General features: G+C 36.5%; 1 protein-coding gene and 1 pseudogene across 3 annotated transcripts; one reads left to right on the top strand and one right to left on the bottom strand.

Annotated features, from left to right (window-relative positions):
• Positions 1 to 1,232: 1,232 nt before the first annotated feature.
• On the top strand, positions 1,233 to 21,822 carry CUNH8orf89 (chromosome unknown C8orf89 homolog). Of its 3 annotated transcripts, XM_088023132.1 has the most exons (7): positions 1,233 to 1,289; positions 1,568 to 1,575; positions 10,778 to 10,947; positions 12,725 to 12,878; positions 16,150 to 16,205; positions 19,686 to 19,721; positions 21,674 to 21,822. In XM_088023132.1, exons 1-7 carry the CDS (start codon positions 1,233 to 1,235, stop codon positions 21,820 to 21,822), a joined length of 630 nt encoding a protein of 209 aa, XP_087879258.1. The 3 variants fall into 3 exon arrangements, with proteins under 3 accessions (XP_087879258.1, XP_087879257.1, XP_027965259.2); XM_088023131.1 differs by lacking the exons at positions 1,233 to 1,289; positions 1,568 to 1,575 and adding an exon at positions 3,417 to 3,555 and having other exon boundaries at positions 10,774 to 10,947; XM_028109458.2 differs by lacking the exons at positions 1,233 to 1,289; positions 1,568 to 1,575 and adding an exon at positions 14,838 to 14,954 and having other exon boundaries at positions 10,821 to 10,947.
• Positions 5,708 to 6,220, bottom strand: LOC114215764 (peptidyl-prolyl cis-trans isomerase A pseudogene; annotated as a pseudogene).
• Positions 21,823 to 22,313: the final 491 nt, after the last annotated feature.

Raw genomic sequence — 22,313 nt, forward strand, 5'->3', positions numbered from 1 at the left:
GAAGAAGCTGACATGGATGGGACTCCATTCTACTTTGGTATATTTCATATGCTGGGTAAAATATAATAAGATAATTTATGGAAATGTGGCTGAGCTAGGGACCAAGAGAAGGAAATCCCCAGGTGCCAGAAATGAAGGAACATTCACATAGGAAGCCACTGTTGAGCATCTGCCGAAAGCTGGAAGTCACAAAGGCGTACTGTTTCCAGTTACTATGACTGCATCACAAATTTCTCCAAAACTTAGTCATGGCAAACAACCATTTATTGTGCTCTGTGGGTCAGGAATTCGGACAGTGCACAGCAGGGACAGCTTGGCTCTGCTTCACGATGTCTGGGGCCTCGGATGGAAGAATCACAAGCTTGGGGCTGGAATCACCTGCAGGCTCATTCATTCCCATGTCTGGTGGTTGATGCTGGCTGTGGACTGAGACCTTAGCTGTGGATGTCAGCTGGATCCTTTGTGTGGTGGCTTCTTCCTGTCACCCGCTTCCTCACAAAATGGTGGCTGGATTTCACAGGTGAGTTTCCCAAGAGAGAGCCAGTGGTACCGCCTTTTATGCCCTAGCCTTGGAAATCACACAGTGTCACTTCTAGGGCACTTTATTTACTCAGGAAGTTAGTTTCAGGGAGAGGGAACACAGACCTCACTTCTTGAAGGAGTGTCAATAGCACATTGAAGGAAGAACTTGTATAGGAATGGATATGTATTAGTGCATCCTTCTTCGAAAAATACAACCTGCTACAGACACTGAGGTGATAATAGAAAAATATGCCCCCATTGGCCTGAGGAGTCTACAAGGAAGCTTGCCATCCACTTGGGACTATGGCAGGAAAAGAGTTAGCTGTTAAATCTGGCACATAGACTCTGCACAGCTGCATACACATACAGCTCAAGTCTGGGGTCTGAATGCACATGACTACATGCTTTGGGGACCACCATCCAAGAAACTGACATACTAACTGTGCTGGCACCTCCAAAACCCAGGGTCAAGCAGAGACCGATGGAAAAGTCTGCATAGCAAAGTTTCCAGAGCTCAGGGAGTACTGGACTCCCATAGGTAGCAATCTCTCTAAAGATGAGCTCACAGTCAAAGTTTACAAATTATATGAGGAAATGAACACGAAGAAGGAGACTTGGCAGATGCAGCGAGTGGGAGATGAGTACCACAAAACTGAATAGAACATCATGGGAAAATATTTAAATTTGTACTATGCAAGGAGATGAAGGGTATGGAAAGCATAAGGCAAGAACAGGTCAGTATGAAGAAAAACAGGAGAGTTCTAGGAGTGCACCTTTCCCCTGAAAGGAAAAGAGGAAGAGAGGAAGAGGCATTGAGTCAAGCTGTACCTCGTGTACCTAGCCATTAGCTGATTCTTGGCCTAGGGTAATAATCATGATGATTATGATAATAATAGCAGCCATCATTTGTCTCTGTGTGTAAAACTGCAGTCTGAACTGAAGATTCTTGTTTGAGTATTAAAGCAGCATACTAGGCATTTAGCTAGATGCTGGTCTTAAATCACCTTCAGACTTCATAATAACTCTGTAAGACAGAGCTTATTAGTTCCCTAGGTAGGGAGACTGAGGCACAGGTTAACAAGAAAATAAATATTTTGTCCCATCCAGGAATGGGCGACAGGAAAGGGGAAGTAACAAAGGGCTCTGGGATGTATAGGTGGATGGGATGTATTGTAGGTGCCATTGCTCCTATATTTCATCATTTCTCAATTCACAGCCTGGGGGGTTCTTAACTTAGGGACTGCTTCCATGTAATTCTTCCTGTGAATTGAATATTTAAACACAAACTGGCAAATTGGCTGCTTATGGATTTTAGGATATGGGAATCCTAAATTTCCCAGATGGGAAATTTGCCTATAGTTTTTAAAATTGTTTTTCCTAATATTTTACATGCTTAGTTTTAATTTTGTTAGAGCTCAATTTTAACACTTCTTTAATTGCTTTCCTTTGTTCATTTCTCCTTTCCATTAAGAGAATTTGATAAATTAATACTCTTGTTGTTCCTTGTTGTATAACATTAGAGGCAAACCATTTAATAACCCTGCTAGACCTCAGTTGTTTTATTAAAAAATTCAGAGATCAGTTCTCTTACAGGCCTATAAACCAGCAATTTCTGTTGTACTCAGGCATGAAAACAACATTAATCTCCTTGTCCATCTCCATCAGAGCTCTTGGGTGACCAGGTGCATTGTCAACGAGCAGTCATATTTTGAAAGGAATCTTTTTCCTGAGCAGTAGGTCTCAACAGTGGGCTTAAAATATTCAGTAAACTATGTTATAAACAGATGTGCTGTCATCCAGGCTTTGTTGTTTCACTTACAGAGCACAGACAGAGTGGATTTTAGCATAAATCTGAAGGGCTCTAGGATTTTGGGGATGGTCAATGAGCATTGGCTTCCAATGAAAGTCACCAGCTGCATTAGTCCCTGACAAGAGAGTCAGCCAGCCTGTTCTTTGAAGATTTGAAGCCAGGCACTGATTTCCCCTCTCATCTCATCTAGTCCTAGATGGCATCTTCTCCCAGTAGAAGACTGTTTCATCTCCATTGAAGATCTGTTGTTTAGTGTAGCCACGCTCATACCTTAGCTGGATCTTCTGAAGAACTTGCTGCGGCCTCCACATCAGCACTGGCTGCTTCCCCTTGCACTTTGATGTTACGGTGATGGCTTCTTTCCTTAGTGCTCACGAACCAGCCTCTGCCAGCTTTCAGCTTTTCTTCTGCAGCTTCCTCACCTCCCTCAGCCTTTATAGAATTGAAGAGAGTCAAGGCCTTGCTCTATATTTGGCTTAAGGGACTGTTGTGGCTGGTTTGATCTTCTATCCAGACCTCTCAGACTTTCTCCATGTCAGCATAAGACTATTTCACTTTCTTACCATAAGTGTGTTCACTGGAGTAGCACTCTTAATTTCCTTCAAGAACTTCCCCTTGCATTTAAACTTGGCTAACTGTTTGGCACATGAGGACTAGCTTTCAACCTGTCTCAGCTTTTGACTTGCCTTCCTTACTAAGTGTAATCATTTCTAGTGAGAGACATGTGACTCTTCACTTGAAAAATTAGAGGCCATTGTAGGGTTATTGATTGGCTTAATTTTGGTATTGTTGTGTCTCAGGGAATAGAGAGGCCCGGGGAGAGGGAGAGGGGTGGAGGAACAGCTGGTCAGTGGAGCAGTGAGAATACACACAACACTTACTGATTAAGTTTGCTATCTTTATGGGCATGCTTCATTGCACATCAAAACAGTTACAGTAGTAACATCACAGATTACTGATCACAGATCACCATGACAAATATAATGACAATGAAAAGGTTTGAAATATTGCAAGAATTAGCAAAATGTGACAGATGTGAAATGAACAAATGCTGTCAGAAAAAATGCACTAAGAGACTTGCTCCATGCAGGGTTGCCACAAACCTTCAATTTGTAAAAAACAAAAAACCCAACAAAACACACAAAGAAATCCTCAAACCACCCCCAAGCCACCACCAACAAAACAATTATCTGTGAAGTGCAATAAAGCGAAGCACAATAAAATAAGATATGCCTGTACATGTGTGTGTGTGTATTTAATACATTTCAATTCATTGCAGTTAATGTTTTTATTAATGTTTGTAACTCTCATTATTGGTCAGCTTGGAGCCTTTTTAAGTTGTTGACTACCATGGTTATAGTCTTCATTGATAGATTACTAGATCTCTGGAATGACAAAATGTTCTAGGCTCATCTTGTACATTTCCTTCGACAGACCTGGAATCAGCTATTTCTGGTTGGTTTTCGTGGTTTTCTTTTTCTTTTTCTTTTTTAACTTTAGTTATTAGGTTTAGTAAACAGAGCTAGGAAACACTTTTTTTTTTTGGTCTTTTTTCTTTTTTAGATGAAAGTCTTATACTTCCAATTCATAGTTAGGACTTCAAAGTCTTTGTTTACTCTTTATTGGTGTGAAATCTGTATCTTTTTCTCTCTCAATGAAAACCCTGGTTCCCATCAATGCCAGTACAAATGTTCATTTACTCAATCAGCTATCTTGAACTATAGATAGTATGTGTTCAGGGCAATGGAGCAGTAGAGTAGAGAAGTAGGTGAGGTCCCTGATAGCTTAGCACCAGACTTGAGGTGTCTGGCCAGGCTTTTATTTGAGGGCAAATCTTGTTTAAGCACATATTTTGGATTTTCTGTCCTTTGAAGCCCAAATAATACAGGGAAGTACCATGGATTTCCAATTTTTAAAGGATTAGTATATGGTAAATGCATTTTATACCAAAATCTTACTGAATTTATTATTGTCTTTGATACAGAAGGCTTTTCAGAATATTTTTCCCCTCAAATATTACCCAGAACATCAACAGTTATTATTGTGCTGTAGAATTGTGTAGGTCTCAATTGTTGTATATTATCCTTTTTTTGATTTTAGAAATTGGTTTTAAGAGAGCGAATAAATTTTTATTCCACTTATTTAAATAGAATTTCAAAAATTACCTCCAACACATATTTTATATAGGCTATGTTGTAGTGTTATGTATTGAATTTTGCCCCCCACCCCCAATTCATACATTGAAGTCCTAACCCCAGCCTCAGAATGTGACCTTACTTGGAGGTAATCGAGTTAATATGAGGTCATTAGAATGGACCTTAACCTAATTTGACCAGTGGCAAATTAAGTAAAATACATAATTATTTTTCTGTGTTCATGTTTAGAATAAAAGTAATGGCTATCATGAGGACATACTTATTTTCCATGAGACATAGAAACTATCTTTTTTTTTTTCAGGCACAAACGCATATTATCATGGAAATAATTTTTAAAATTTTTATTTTTTTGTGGCAAGAACACTTAACATGAGATTTACCCTCTTAACATATTTTTAGGTGTACGATCCAGTATTGTTGTCTATAGGTACAATGTTGAACAGCAGATCTCTAGAAGTTACTTGTCTTGAAACTTTATACTCACTAATTAGCAACTCCCTGTTTCCTCCTCCCTCCAGCCCCTGGAAACCACCATTTTATGCTTCTATGAGTTTGACTGTTTTAGATACCTCATATGAGTGGATCTTCAGTATTTGTCTTTCTGTGATTGGCTTATTTCACTCAGCATAGTGTCCTCAAGGTGCATCCATGTCGTTACATATTTCAGGCTTGTGTTCTTTTTCTATAGCTGATTAATATCTCAGTGTATATCTATACCACATTTTCCTTATTCATTCATCTGTTGATGGACATTTAGATTGTTTTCACATCTTGGCCATTGTGAAAAGTGCCACAGTGAATATGGGTGTGCTGGTATCTTTTCGAGATTCTGATTTCAGTTCTTTTGGATAAATACCCAGAAGTGGGATTGCTGGATCATATGGTAGTTCTATTTTTACTTTTTTGAGGAACCTCCATACTTTTTTCCATAGTGCCGCACCATTTTGTATTTCCACCAATAGTGTACAAGAGTTCCAATTTCTCTACCCTCATCAACACTTGTCTTTTTGTGTGTGTGTGTGATTTAGGTTTTATTTCATCATCATAAACTGAACTCTGTAGTCCAGCTAGACCTGGGGATAAAGAACCTTGGAGCCCGCAGAACTGCAGTGAGAGCACAGAGATTCTGGGGTATTTTGAGCAGGTGGGGTGGAGGGGTGTTCTCCCGAGCTACAGAAGGAATGGTCTGGTAGTTAAGATAAAACACAAGTCAGATTTATTAGATCTGTCCACAGTCAGCAATGGTGATCTTCTTGCTGGTCTTGCCATTCCTGGACCCAAGGCACTCCATGGCCTCCACGATGTTCATGCCTTCTTTGACCTTGCCGAACACCACATGCTTGCCATCTAACCACTCGGTCTTGGCAGTGCAGATGAAGAACTGGGAACCGTTTGTGTTGGGTCCAGCGTTGGCCATGGACAGGATGCCAGGACCCATGTGCTTCAGGATGAAATTCTCATCATCAAACTTCTCCCCATAGATGGACTTGCCTCCAGTGCCCTTATGGCATGTGAAGCTCCCCCCCCCCGCCCCCCCCCCCCCCCCCCCCGCACATAAATCCCGGAATAAGCCTGTGAAAGCAGGAACATTGGTAACCAAATCCTTTCTCCCCAGTGCTCAGGGCACGAAGTTCTCTGCTGTCTTTGGAACTTTGTCTGCAAACAGCTCGAAGGAGACCCGGCCCAAGGGCTCCCTGCCTACGGCGATGTCGAACACGGGGGTGTTGACCATGGCTGGGCGTTGTGGGCGGCTCCAGGGGAGTCCGGTCTGCCCAACACTTGTCTTTTAAAAAAATTTTTATAATAGCCATCATAACAGGTGTGAGGTGATATCTCACTGTGGTTTTGATTTGCATTGCCCCAATGGTTAATAACATTGAACATCTTTTTACAAAATTTTTATTTAAATTCTAGTTAGTTAACATACAGTGCAATAATTGATTTCAGGAGTAGAATTCAGTGATTCATCACTTACATACAACACCCAGTGCTCATTACTTCAAGTGCCCTCCTTAATACCTATCACCCATCTAGCCCATCCCCCACCCACTTCCCTCCATCATCCCAGTTTGTTCTCTATCATTACGAGTCTCTTATGGTTTGTTTCCCTCTCTCTTTTTATTCCCCCCCCATGTTCATCTATTTCATTTCTTAAATTCCACAGATGAGTGAAATCATATGGTATTTGTCTTTCTCTGACTTATTTTGCTTAGCATAATACACTTTAGCTCCATTCACATTGTTACAAATGACAAGATTTCATTCTTTTTGATGGCTGACTAATATTCCATTATATATATATATATTCTCTCTCTCTCTCTCTCTCTATATATATATATATATATACACACACACACACACACACACACACTATCTATCTATTTATCTACACCACATCTTCTTTATCCATTTATCAGTTGATGGACATTTGGGCTCTTTCCATAGTTTGGCTATCGTTGATAATGCTGCTATAAACATTGGGGTGCATGTACCCCTTTGAATCTGTCTTTTTGTATCTTTTGGGTAAATACCAGTAGTAAAATTGCTGGAGTACAGGGTAGTTTTATTTTTAACTTTTTGAGGAACATCCATACTGTTTTGCAAAGTGGCTGCCCCAGTTTGCATTCCCACCAACAGTGCAAGAGGTTTCCCCTTTCTCCACATCCTTGCCAACACCTGTTGTTTCTTTTGTTAATTTTAGCCATTCTGACAGATGTGAGGTGGTATCTCATCATGGTTTTGATTTGTATTTCCTGATGATGAGTGATGTTGAGCATCTTTTCAGGTGTCTGTTAGCCATCTGGATGTCTTCTTTGGAAAAGTGCCTATTCATGTCTTCTGCCCATTTCTTACCCAGATTATTTGTTTTTTGGGTGTTGAGTTTGATAAGTTCTTTATAAATTTTGGATACTAGCCCTTTTTCAGATAAGTCATTTGCAAATATCTTCTCCCATTCCATAAGTTGCCTTTTAGTTTTGTTGATTGTTTCCTTCACTGTGCAAAAGCTTTTTATCTTGATGAAATCCCAATAGTTCATTTTTGCTTTTGTTTTCTTTGCCTCTGGTGGTATGTCTAGTCAGTTAGAAGTAGACTTACTAGTCTAGTAAGTTGAAGAAAAGTTAATACCTATTCTTCTCAAACTATTCCAAAAAGATAGAAATGGAAGGAAAACTTCCAAACTCCTACAAGGCCAGCATTACTTTGATTCCAAAACCAGACAAAGACCCACTAAAAAGGAGAACCACAGGCCAATATCCCTGATGAACATGGATGCAGAAATTCTCAAGAAGATACTAGCAAATTGAATCCAACAATACATTAAAAGAATTCTTCACCACGACCAAGTGGGATTTATTCCTGGGCCGCAGGGTTGGTTCAGTATTCACAAATCAATCAACGTGATACACCACATTAATAAAAGAAAAGGTAAGAACCATATGATCCTCTCAATACATGCAGAGAAAACATTCGACAAAATACAGCATCCATTCTTGATAAAAACCCTCAGCAAAGTAGGGATAGATGGAACATTTCTGTATACCAATAATGAAGCAGCAGAAAAAGAAATCAAAGAATCGATCTCATTTTAATTGCACCAAAAATAATAAGATACCTGGGAATAAACCTAACCAAAGAGGTAAAAGATCTGTACTTTAAAAACTATAGAACACTTATGAAGGAAATTGAAGAGGACACAAAGAAATGGAAAAATGTTCCATGCTCATGAATTGGAAGAACAAACATTGTCAAAATGTCTATACTACCCAAAGGAATCTACACATTTAAAGCAATCCCTATCAAAATACCACCAGCATTTTTCACAGAGCTAGAACAATCCTAAAATTTGTATGGAACCACATAAGACCCTGAATAGCCAAAACAACCTTGAAAAAGAAATGCAAAGCTGGAGGCTTCACAATTCTGGACTTCAAGCTAAATTACAAAGCTGTAGTCATCAAGACAATATAGTACTGGCACAAATATAGACACATAGATCAATGGAACAGACTAGAAAACCCAGAAATGAACCCACAACTATATGGTCAACTGACCTTCAACAAAGCAGGAGGCATCACAATTCTGGACTTCAAGCTATATTACAAAGCTGTAGTCATCAAGACATTATAGTACTGGCACAAAAACAGATGCACAGATCAATGGAACAGAATAGAAAACCCAGAAATGAACCCACAACTGTATGGTCAACTAACCTTCAACAAAGCAGGAAAGAATATCCAATGGAAAAAAGACAGTCTCTTCAACAAATGGTGTTGGGAAAACTGGCGAGCAACATACAGAAGAATGAAACTGGACCACTTTCTTACAGCATACACAAAAATAAATTCAAAATGGATGAAAGATCTAAGTGTGAGACAGGAAACCTCAAAATCCTAGAGGAGAACACAGGCCTCTTTAACCTTGGCCAGAGCATCTTTTCATATACCTGTTGGCCATTTGTATGTCTTCTTTGGAGAAATGTCTATTCAAGTCCTTAAGCCTATTTTTAAACCAGGTTATTAGGGTTTTTTTTTATTTTGTTTTGTTGTTGTTTTGTTTTTTGCTCTGGAATTATATATTTTGGATATTAACCCCTTATCAAATATATGATTTGCAAATATTTTTCCCAGCGTATAGGTTTCCTTTTCACTCTGTTGATTGTTTTCTTTGCTATGCAGAAGCTCTTTAGTTTGATGCAGGTCCCACTTGTCTATTTTTGCTTTTGTTTCCTGTGCTGTTGGTATCATATCCATAAAATCATTGCAAGACCAATGTCATGAAACTTTTCCCCTATGTTTTCTTTTAGGAGTTTTAACTTTTAGGTCTTAGGTTTAATTCTTTAATCCATTTTGTGTTGATTTTTGTGTACGGTGTAAGATAGGGTTCAGTTTCATTCTTTCACATGTGGATATCTAGTTTTTCCAGTGCTGTTTGTTAAAGAGACTATACTTCCCCCATTGTGTACTCCTTGGCATCCTTGTCAAAGGTCAGTTGACTGTGTATATGTCTATTTATTTCTGGATTCTATTCTTCCAGTTGTTTATGTGTCTGTTTTTATACCATTATCATATTGTTTTGGTTACCTTAGCTTTGTGATGTATTTTGAAATTAGCAAGTTTGTTGCCTTCCAGCTTTGATCTTCTTTCTCAAGATTGTTTTGGCTATCTGGGGTCCTTTGTGAATCCATATGAATTTTTGAATTTTTTTACTATTTCTGTAAAAAAAAAATGCCATTGGGATTTCAATTGCATTGAGTCTGTAGATCATTTTTGGTAGTATGGTTATTTTGACAAAATTAAGTTTTCTAATTTGTGAACATGGGTTATCTTTCCGTTTGTGTCTTCTTTAATTTTTCATTGTGTTTTCCAGTGTATAAGTTGTTCACTCCTTAGTTAAGTTTATTCCTAAGTATTTCATTCTTTTTGATGCTATTGTAAATTGGACTGCTTTCCCAATTTCCTTTTCAGGTAGTTTATTTTTAGTGTATAAAAGAGCAAGTGATTTTTTGGAGTCTGTAGGATTTTCTACATGTTTAAGATCATAACATTTGTTGAAACAGGGACAATTTTACTGCTGCTTTTCCAGTCTGGACTCCTTTTCTTTCCTAATTGCTCTGGCTAGGACTTGTAGTTAAATAGAAGTGGTAAGAGTGGTCATCCTTGCCTTATTCCTTATCTTAAAGGGAAAACTTTTGATTCTTCACCATTGAGTGTGACGTTAACTGTGGGCTTTACATGCCTTTATTATGTTGAGATAATTTCTCTCTATTCCTAGTTTGCTGAGAGTTTTTATCATGAAAGAGTGTTGAATTTTATCAAATGCTTTTCCTGCATCTCTTGAGATGATCATGTGACTTTTTAATCCTTTATTGTTAAAGTGGTATATCACATTAATTTTTGTGTGTTGAGCTAACCTTTCATCCCAGAGATAAGTCCCATTTGGTCATTGTGTGCAATGGTAATATATTGGAGAGAATCCTAAACATTTTATTGTCTTGTGCACCATAACTTACTGTTGGGCTTTAATTTTTTTTTATATTCCTAAATATCTGTGACCTGGGATTTGAAAGAACTTATTAAAATATTTAAGAGAAAAAACTCTTACTACCAATTTTAGCTCTATTATTAAAGGCCTCTTACTTTAAAATCCCAAGAATATGTATTTACATGTTATAAGTGAACTTTCCATGTAAGCCTATGTTAGTATTTAATCTATATGATGGAAAACAAATTAGAAAAAATATCTATCTCTGAAATACTTTTTTTTTTCATTTTGTGTCCTGAATCTGAAGCAGCATCTCACTTTCATCAGCACTGTTGAAAGAAGAAGAAAAAATGCCAGTCCTCTCTCCGGAAATCAAATTTGCTACTTCTAATGTCACCAGAAATTCCCTTGACAGTTGTTTTCTTTTTGAGAGTAGCTGGAGGAAAGCAGTTTTAGAAACACAAAAGATGAAGAAAGGTAACTTCATTTTTACAATTATTTTACTGAAGAAAATATAGAAACAGTGCCTTAAACTAACACATGTACTTTTTTAAACAGTCAGGAGACCATCTTTAATTTCTGTAACATTTATGGAAGGATAATATCCTGAGTTTATGGAAAATAAAACTGGAAGCAAGTTAAAATTAATTTACTTAATGAAATTCTGTAACTCATGATGGAAACAAATTTTAAAGAACTACTTCTCTTGGTATCAGTGCAGTGCTATCTCTGTTGGGTCATATTACTTTTCACAAATTGTGTTTGTTTTTAAACACCTCAAGTTGGTTTTTATGTTTTAAGAAAGCCAAATCTTTAACAGCATCTTTTTGTATTCATAATTCTAACCAAAACTTTATGTGGAAAGTGTCTTATATTCTACCATTGCTCAATGAAGACTAATTTGAGGACTTTTGACATGTGTATGAATATATTAATAGCTTAATCTCAATTTATATTTCAAATTTCAAATTATAATTGTATTTCTTGTTTATGCTGAATTCTGCCTTCAGCTTTATAAATAGAGATGTAATTCTTGAAAATAGTAAAATCCAAACTCCTCAACACATTTCATTGCTCCTGGTTTTGAGTGTGTTGCTTTATTTTTTCAACTTTTCACTAGATTCCCATTAAAGACACTCAGAAGACATAAATTTATCTGTCCTTTACCCCCAAATATAATTGTGGAAAAGAGAATTTGTATGTTTTTTGATCAGGAGAAACTTTTTTTTTTTTTCCCCAGAAGAAGAAAAATTAAAGGTTGCAAAATAGCATTTGGAGCATTTAATATAACTCCAGTCCCATACTATTTTTATTGCTATGTTAGACTTGCTTAGCAGAGAAAGCTTAAGAAACAATTCTCTAAAATTAGTTTAAAGATCACCTGAACCTTTAATTTCTAAATCTGTTTTTGCCCATTTATTGCCTTCATTTTGAAGTTTTGTTTTGTTTTTAAATAATTTGATAATCTCTTTTATGTGAGGTCAGTAGGAGAAGCAACCTTGATGCTTCAATGTTAGTGTTTATAGATTTGTGTGAAATTTTGCAGAGAGAAAATTATTATTATTATTTTTAAGATTTTATTTATTTACTTATTTCACAGAGAGAGAGAACAAGCAGGGGGAGCAACAGAGGGAGAAGGAGAGAGGGAGAAGCAGACTCCCCACTGAGCAGGGAGCCCAATGCGGGGCTCCATCCCAGGACCTTGGGATCATGACCTGAGCTGAAGGCAGACACTTAACCAACTGAGCCACCCAGGCACCCCTGAGAAAATTAAAATCAATGGCTGAAATAAAATTCTTTTATGTCTCATTGCTAACTCAATAATCAAGTATTTATACCTCTTATTTACATAAAAGCAGGAAGGTAGAAAGGTTTAAAATAGCAGATAATACAAGACTGTTAAAAGAGCTTTTAAACTCTTTCAATGTGAATTTCTCTAATATTCTGGAAATTCTAATTATATAAAATAATGAGGGCAGAGGACAGTGACAACTATGGGAGATCTGTGAAGCTGTCCTTTTTTCTTATTCTACTTCTTAATCAGACCCTGAATCAACTCTTCCCTACAATCCCTACGGTAGGAATTGAAAGGTATTCTCTTGGGAAAGATACTAGATAAATTACAACAGCTTTATTTTCTTTACTTAATGACTGATTAAGTGTATTGTATTATGCATTTTAGTATGTGGTAAAAGAAGTTATATACATTTCATCAAGAAATAATACCATTGATTATGATGCTATTTTTAATTAGAATACACCACAGCATTTGGTCTAGAAGAGTTCAAAGAATGTGTCAAAATGCCATATTTACCAAGACTGCAGAGTTGCCCAAAAAGTGTAAGTTCAACTCCACTGGAAGTTCATCCAAGACTGCTTCATGCTAACACCGAGATGCCTCCAGTCAGGTAGACCATTGCTCTTCAGTTCTCTTGTGTTCGACACGTATCTGTAGTAATACTGCTAAAGGTAGAGGTTTTCTTGCCTAGTGAGTTGAAGTCTTTCTTGCCCACTGATATTTTTTTCATAAAGGATCTCACGTTTTAGTCTAGGTAGCAATTTTGTTTGGTTTGACAAGTACACCCTTTTCTCAGTTTTCAAGGGACATTGCCAGAAAGGACTTAAGGACTTCCTTTTAAAAATATTTGTTGCCCTAGTATGGATTGCCCATGAGAATATTGGAATTTTTAGCAATAAAAATAAATGAACTCTCTGCAATATTAACAGGTTACTGTACGCTGAATATAGTACCTTGGGTTTTGTTTCCAGTCTGACTGACATAGTGTGAGGGGAGGTTCTAAATGAGATGACAACCTGATGAAGACTTGCGCTGACAATTGGACAAGGAGTCTGTCAACCACAAAAGTCCCACTCACTTTGAATATTGGCATTTAAAACCATTATCATAATTACCTTCCTTTTTATAAATCAGACTGGCTGACATACTGTTAAAAGAAAACCCCTTTCTCCAAAGGGATCTATAAGTTAGTAAGACAGTCTCATATTCTATTTGGTGGCTGCTTTGGTTTATTTATTTATTCCTCAGGGATTTATCGAATGTCCAGGACTTGTTCACTTTGCCAGCCTTAAAAAAAAGATGATGCATTTACAGTAGTCTGAGTTGCTACTCTCCTTAGGGGAAAATTTGTATTTTCATATTCCCTGAGCTTTAAAGTCAGCCAGTTACACACAGCACACAAATATAGGAGTTTTAAAATATACTTATCGAGTTTTCCACTAGTATTATTGTTCTTTTTAATTACTCTTGAAATAAGTTTTGGTCATATGAAAATACACTAAAAATGGAAAGCTGTGCATAATTTATGAAATTATGAAAACAGATAAGAACTTTGCAGAAAATTTGGAGAAAAAAGATAAACAATATTTCGATAATTTACCCATCCTAACATATCCATTTTTATTGTTGGGTGTTCATTCTCTTCTTCATTTTTGGGAACTTTTGTTTTCGCTATGATTTTAGTGTACTTACAATTTTTTATTTTGCCTTTTTGACTTATTATTACACATAGCCATTCTTTTCATGTCGCTGCATAATCTTCAAACAGTCTTTACTGGCTACATTGTATCTCATTAATGGATCCATAGTTTATTTAACCACTCCCTATCATTCTTAATATTATCTGAGGACAGATTTCCAAGCTGTAAAAATATAAAAAGCAAAATTACTCTTTCTTCCATGAGATTATAATGAAATAAGGCAGAATCAGGGATGGTGGAAGAGAGCAAGCAAGTTGCTAGTGGAGTAGATGGTAACAGGTACAGAGGAGGGATGGCAGGGATATAGAAAGAACAGAGAGAGTTGGGAGCATGAATATAAAACCTACTTAAGGACAGTGACTTTCCATCCTTACGGAGACACCTTTGTCCCTAACAGTCCCCTCAACCTTGTCATTTTAATCGGGAGTCTCAGGGCCCTCTGAGGAGGGTGTAGGGCTGAGTCTGGCAATGGACTTGTCTCAGTACAGCCCAGGCTTGTTACCCTTCTTTCATTGCATATGCTCATCTTTAAGAAACTGGAAACCCAGAAAGCACCCCCTAAATTAGCCCAACTACCTCTTAATGTGCCTTTTGCTTCCTACTGTTTTTGCTCTATTTCAGTTTTTTGGTTTTTTTCATTTGCAATTTGGCTGTTTGTGAATGATTCCTCGCCATTTTACATCAACTTGAGTGTGAATTTACCTAGCCAGTGAAGGATAATTTGAATATATTAAATTCATGTTATGACAAGTGTTGTTCATATACAAAGTGGAAGAGCGGTGGCTATGTGCCATAATGTTTATGAAGTGCTTGGCAAATGTAAGTGTTAGTTCTTTTCTCTGTTTTTGAAACAAGTGTCTTTATTTTAGCCAGTCTAGTGAGAACATGTCAAGTTGCGTGCAAGTATTTTATTTTCCTCTGCATATTGCACAGCATTCCATGAATGAACAGCCATGGCAAAGCAGGGAAGTAACGCATTTTTGTTTGTCTTGTGTACAACCCCTTACCCCCTCTTTTCCCTCCATATGTGAATATTTGTTTTTAAAATGCTGATAAAAGTTTGTTTTTTCAAATTTCTTTTTTTTAAAGATTTTTTATTTATTTATTTGACAGAGAGAGAGAGAGGGAGAGAACCCAAGCATGGGGAGTGACAGGCAGAGAGAGAGGGAGAAGAAGGCTCCCTGCAGAGCAGGGGCAGCCCAATGCGAGGCTTGATCCCAGGACCCCGAGATCATGACCTGAGCCAAAGGCAGATGCTTAACCAACTGAGCCATCCAGGCGCCCCTCAAATTTCTTTAATTATAATCATACACTTTCAGTGACTCTCAAGGCACACTCTGGTAATATAACTATAATTGTAATCCTAGAAGCGAAGGGCGCTTAAAAGTTCCACCTGACTTCTAAAGTTTATTTATTTATTTATTTATTTTTAAGATTTTATTTATTTGACAGAGAGAGACACAGCGAGAGGGAACACAAGCAGGGGGAGGGGGAGAGGGAGAGGGAGAAGCAGGCTTCCCACGGAGCAGGGAGCCCAGTGCGGGGCTCTATCCCAGGACCCCGAGATCATGACCTGAGCCGAAGGTGGACGCTTAACGACTGAGCCACCCAGGTGCCCCTGACTTCTAAAGTTTAATATAGTTACAGGAAATTTGCAATTCTTATAGATTATCTCACCTACAGCAGGTTCGGTCAAGACATACTTCCTCTAATAACCCACTTGCTATGTAGGTCTGTTCCAGTAGGAACAAAAGTTAATTAAGATAAAATTCAGATTGTGGTGGTTAATATGCAAAATGAGCACAAGTACGGGGGTAGTTGATATTGGCCTATCTAGATACCCTCTTAATCTAATCTTGATTCCCTTCCTCTTAGCATTCCCTGAATCATACTTAGAGAAAGTTAGGATAAAGATAAGATAAATATGGGAAAAGTTAGATATAACACTTATCTACAGGTAAAATTTATTAGCAAAAACTGAGATGTTGAGTTGTTCCTATCTGCTTCTGATTGGATTAGTTATGATGGAATGAGTTTACTTTAATGTTAATTTACTTTCCATGTGATGTCCTTCACCAAGTGAGTTTTGCTGAAAGCAGCTTCTTGTCTCTTATTGTATTTTTTAAATTAATGTACCCTGGGTTTATGTAAAAGTGATTTTATGATAATATGTAATTTTAGGATAAGGAAGACTAAGGAGGCCTGCACCGTGGTACCACTTCAGGAGAAACCAAAGAGTAAGTTGGCTCATTTTTTTTCTCCTGCCACGTGTCTTATTAGGTTGTCTCATACTTATTATTTTTAACTTTCTTTCTTTCCACTGATTTAACTGCTTTGTTCTTTTTAATGTTTCTTTTAAGCTTTGTTTATTTTATAAACATAGTGGATGTTATGTTCACTATACACACACATTTATTATCTCAGGACCTTGGGATAGTCCCTCATCATCTCTCATGTGGGCCATTGCATGGCCTGCATACTAGTCTTGCTTTGAGTTTCTGACCTTTGAAATTTTTCAAAGCTGTGGCAGCTTGATGCTGAGATGCTGAGTGTAGTTCAGGAAGGAGCTTGATGGTGCCACCCTCACTGTTCAGGGTGCATGCTACCTCTATAATGGCTCGCTGCAAAACAAACACTGAACACTATTTTCAGTTTTTACCTTTTTAAAATCAAAGTGAAAAATCTTTATTGGATTTCTTGGCAGTTAGCAAAAACAGATACTAATGTAGGTCTTTCATAGAAGTAAAATGGCTTAACGTGAACTTTTGAAAAGCTGGGATACCTATATTATATAGCAGTAAAAAAGGAAATCTGTTGTTTGTGACGATATGGTTAAACCCACAGGGCATTATGCTTAGTGAAATAAGCCAGACAGAGAAAGACAAATGCTGCATGAGATTTTGTTCCTAATGGAATCAATCACTTATATGTGGAATCTTAAAAAAAAAAAAAAAAAAAGTTGAACATACAGAATAGAATGGTGGTTACCAAGGTTTTGAGTGGGGCAAATGGGGAGACGTTGGTACAAAATTACAGTTCTAAGATGAATAAGTTCTGGGGATCCAATGTACAGCATGGTGACTATAGTTAATAATACTGAATTGTATACTGAAGTCTGCTAAGAGAGTAGGTCTCAAGTGTTCTCATCTTCCCAGATGAGAACCCAGTTACTTTCCCAGAAAAGATAACTTTGTGAGGTGATGGATGTGTTAATTAACTTAATTGTGATAATCATTTCATAATATATACGTATATCAAGTCATTGTGTTGTAAACCTTAAATATATACAACTTTTATTTGTGAAATAAACTGAAATAAAGTTGGGGGAGAAAAGGAAAGCAACAGATGAAAGGATTTGTAAAATGAAAGATCATTAGAAAATACCCAATTAAAGTGAAGGGAGAAAAAAGATAATACAGAAGAGAGTGTGCAAGTCATTATGTGACAAAGTAAACTTGCTTCACACATGTGTACTTCTTTTTTTTAAATAAATTTTTTATTGTTATGTTAATCATCATATATTACATCATTAGTTTTTGATGTAGTGTTCCATGATTCATTGTTTGTGCCTAACACCCAGTGCTCCATGCAGAATGTGCCCTCTTTAATACCCATCACCAGGCTAACCCATGCCCCTACCTCCTCCCCTCTAGAACCCTCAGTTTGTTTTTCAGAGTCCATCATCTCTCATGGTTCATCTCCTCCTCTGACTTACTCCCCTTCATTCTTCCCCACCTGCTATCTTCTTCTTTTTCTTTTTTCTTAACATATGTTGCATTATTTGTTTCAGAAGTACAGATCTGTGATTCAACAGTCTTGCACAATTCACAGCACTCACCATAGCACATACCCTACCCAATGTCTATCACCCAGCCACCCCATCCCTCCCACCCCCCACCACTCCAGCAACACTCAGTTTGTTTCCTGAGATTAAGAATTCCTCATATCAGTGAGGTCATATGATACATGTCTTTCTCTGATTGACTTATTTCACTCAGCATAACACCCTCCAGTTCCATCCACGTCGTTGCAAATGGCAAGATCTCATTCCTTTTGATGGCTGCATAATATTCCATTGTGTATATATACCACATCTTCTTTATCCATTCATCTGTCGTTGGACATCTTGGCTCTTTCCACAGTTTGGCTATTGTGGACATTGCTGCTATAAACATTGGGGTGCACATACCCCTTCGGATCCCTACATTTGTATCTTTGGGGTAAATATCCAGTAGTGCAATTGCTGGATCGTATGGTAGCTCTATTTTCAACTGTTTGAGGAACCTCCATACTGTTTTCCAGAGGGGTTGCACCAGCTTGCATTCCCACCAACAGTGTAGGAGGGTTCCCCTACACACGTGTACTTCTAATTCCAGTATAAACAAGGTAGGACAGACACAATATTTACATACTGGCTGATAAGTTTCCAATTTTGATGAAAAATACAAAGCCAACAATACAAGAAGTTCTGTGAGCCCTCAGCAGCATAGAAACAAAGAAAACCACAGCTAGGCACATGATAATAAAAAGACTAAGTTAAAAAAAAAAAACAACACAAAACAAGAAAACAGAGAAAAGGTATGTTACCTTCAAAGGTGCAATGGTAAGACGTACAGCTGACTTTTTAAGTGTAGACAATGGAAGCAAGAAGAAAGTGGAATAGCATTTTCTTTTTCTTTCTTTTTTTTTTTTTTAAGATTTTATTTATTTATTTGACAGAGAGAGACACAGCGAGAGAGGGAACACAAGCAGGGAGAGTGGGAAAGGGAGAAGCAGGCTTCCCGCTGAGCAGGGAGCCCGACATGGGACTTGATCCCAGGACTCCGGGATCATGACCTGAGCCGAAGGCAGACGCTTAATGACCAAGCCACCCAGGCGCCCCTGGAATAGCATTTTCAAGGGCTAAAAGAGATAACTGCCAAACTTGAATTGGATACCCAGTGAAAATACCCTTAAAAGTAAAAGTGAAACAAATACATTTTCATTCAAATACAAGTTGAGAGAATTTATTGTCTGCAGAGCTTCACTAAAAAATACTAAGGAAGAAATTATACAAAAAGGAAGTACAACAACTTGGAAAAGAATGAGAAGCAGTAACTGTATTATTATGAAGTTTAAAATCTGTGTAGAAATAAAATACTTGACAATAGTAGCACAGAGGTAGGATGGGGCATACGTGGAGTTAAAGTATTGTAAGATACTCGCATTATTTGAAAAATGGTAAAATAACTAATGTAAACTAGATTGTAATGTGTCAAAGAGACATGTGATAATCTGTATGGTAACCAATAAAAGAATAACAAAATAATACAAGTAACAAGCTAATAGAGAGGGAAAAATATAAAATGAGAAAACACTTGATCATTTCAGAAGAGGACAAGAAAGGAGGAAAAAGGAAACATAAAACATATAGGACAAATAGAAAACAATTAGCAAGATTGAAGATTTAAAATTAAACATAACAATTTATTAGATATAAGCAGACTAAATATTTCATTGAAAAAACAAAGTATCAGACTGAGAAAATTAACTGTATGTTGTTTGCAAGAGGCATACCTTAAACTTAAGGGCAAGAAAGATCAAAAGTGCGAGGTTGGAAAAATACAAATCATGTAAACATTAATAAGAAGAAAGATTGTGTAGCTACACTAATATCAAACAAAGCAGACAGCAAGGCAGGAATTATTTTAATATTGATTCAATCATTTTAATTTTAGGATTTTTAAGGCATTCTAATTCTTCAATCAATTTTGGTAAGTTATATTTTCTAAATTTTTTTTGCATTTTGTCTAAATTTTCAGATATATTGGCATAAAGTTTAGTTTTTGTTTTATCTGTACTTCTATCCCTCTTCTTCTTTTTTTTTTATTAAAGATTTTATTTATAAGTAATCTCTACACCCAATGTGGGGCTAGAACTCACAACCCTGAGATCAAGAGTCACACGCTCTATGTGTCCCTCTTCTTTTAGTGTTATTTATTTGTGCCTTCTGCCTTTTTATCTTAATCAATCTTACCAAAGACTTTTCTTCTTTATTATTATCTTCAATGAAGAACTCATCTTCCAAAAAAATCTTTCTTATTGTAAATTTGTTTTCTACTTCATTGATTTCTTCTCTTTCTTGTATTATCTTTTTCTTCTATGTTCTTTGGGTTTATTATTTTCCTAATGTGTATCTTATACCTAACTTATTAATTTTTAAGCCTTCTTTTCTAACATAGGAATTTGGGGTATAAACCTCTCTATGTATAACTTTTGCTGCATCACAGAAGTTTTGTAATATTTTCATTATCATTTAGTTACAAATATTTTAATGTTTCTTATGATTTCTTTTTTGACTGATGAATAATCTAGAATGTGTGTATAAATTTCTAACTATTTGAGGATTTTAAATTTATCTTATTGTTAACAACTTCCAACTTAATTGCATTGGTTTGTATGAAGTTTTGAAGTTTTTTGAGGCTTTTTGACATTTGCTTAATATCTAGAATCCAGTTAATTTGTAGCCAGAGAGTTTTTCTAAGTGTCAGGGTCATTGTACTGCTAAAAACCGGTATCCCGATCATATTCTTTCCCTCTACCCTCTCTCTTTCTCTGAACTTCCTACTTATGTTATGCACTCAAATAACAAACCAAACCAAAAATAACCACAGTGGAGAATTGTAGATAGCTTTTTTTGACACTTGACTGTTTTGAAATTAAATAATATTTTAAGTTTGAATCAGTACATTATTTTCTAAGTTTTATATGTTTCAAAATAGAAGTATTTATACATCTTTACATATTTAGGGCACTATGTAGTGATTGCATGGGAAGTTTGAATATGAGGAATCTGGATTCAAATCCTTTGCCCTTGGGCAAGTTTTTTAACCCCACTAAATCTTCTTTTTATATCTGTGGTCCAAGATAGTACTAATTGCCTACTTCATAGTGTTGTGTGGATGAAATAAATGTAAGTACTTGGCACAGAGAGATCATTTGATATATGTTATCTATTACTATTATTACTACCACTCTATAATAGAAACTTGAGTAATGCTGTTCAGTTAGTGAATGATTCATTTTCCTTTACAGTTTTACTATTTTACTAAACTTAGCATTTATGAGAAATGGTATATTTGGAGAAAATAACTTGATGAACATGTAAGGTATGAAACAAGTTTATTATTTTTGGGGACTGTTTCTTTTGCTTTGGAATAAATTCCACAGCCATCCCATGTTTTAAAAAGTACATTATAGACTCAGATGTAGTTTTATATAATTAAATATAAATATTATAGGATTTTTTAGTTACATTTTAAAAAAAGACTTATTTATTTATTAGAAAGAGAGCATGAGTGGGGGGAGAGGCAGAGGGAGAGGGAGAGAGAATCTCAAGCAGACCCCTCCTGCCCCCTGCTGAGGGGAGCCCTATGCAGGGCTCGATCCCATGACCCTGAGATCATGATCTGAACCAAATCAAGAGTCAGACTCCCAACTGACTGAGGCACCCAGGCACCCCTAGGTAAATATTTTTGAGATGACTTGACATCACAATCACTTTAGAAAGTAAATATTTTCTATTTTTACTTCAACTAATGTGATATATCAAGAACTAGCAGTGTTTAATGGTCATTTGAGGAAGAGAGATTTTGTTTGCCCTGTATTTTAGAGAATATAATTTCAGTGTGCTTAATTTTAATAGCTGATTTCTTTTTCTTCACAGGTTCTGGCTTCAGCGATCCTCTTGCTGGAGCATCATCTCAATACTTACAGAGACTTTCCAAAATGGCCATATTGGAGTATGATACCATTCGTCAAGAAACTACTAGAAAATCCAAAAAGAGCAAGAAACGATACCTGCGAGACTGCTGATAAGTATCACATGGTGCAATGGTTTCTTCACTGATGTCTAAGGTTTATATATCTTTTCCTTTCTTTTTCTTTTTTTGATATGTAATATGTGCAATGATTTACATAAAAATGGAAATGTAAATAAGAAATAAATATTTTATGTAATATACAGAATCATTTGCATTTCTTTAACATCTACAAAAAGACATTTAAGTTATGTTTTATGGGGACATGACATAGGAGAAATTACATTCCATGAATTTTATGCATACTGATTATACCCTTTGATTCAATTTGATACATGTGTTTTGAGTGCCTCTCTGTACAGTGAATGACTTTGCTAGTTGCTGCAGAGGATTCAAGACAGTGAATCATTATTGGGCTTAGAGATGTCCAGTGAGAACACCTCCTTTTCCCTGCTTGAGTTTGAAAACAGTTGTGAGATAAGTATTCAAGCAGATGAAAATATTAGCTTTGTTTGCTAGTAAAACCTGGAAGGAAAATCCTGTCTT

The sequence above is a fragment of the Eumetopias jubatus genome, unplaced genomic scaffold (assembly GCF_037043125.1).
Source record: "Eumetopias jubatus isolate StellerSeaLion01/CBP00866 unplaced genomic scaffold, mEumJub1_p1.0 scaffold_4, whole genome shotgun sequence".
Taxonomy (NCBI): Eukaryota; Metazoa; Chordata; class Mammalia; order Carnivora; family Otariidae; genus Eumetopias; species Eumetopias jubatus.

Coding starts and splice junctions, on each gene's coding strand:
- CUNH8orf89 (XM_088023131.1), top strand. CDS start 3,417: ATGCAGGGTTGCCACAAACCTTCAATTTGTAAAAAACAAAAAACCCAA. Junction 10,948..12,724: donor AACACAAAAGATGAAGAAAG/GTAACTTCATTT, acceptor ATTTTTAATTAG/AATACACCACAGCATTTGGT. Junction 12,879..16,149: donor ACCGAGATGCCTCCAGTCAG/GTAGACCATTGC, acceptor ATGTAATTTTAG/GATAAGGAAGACTAAGGAGG.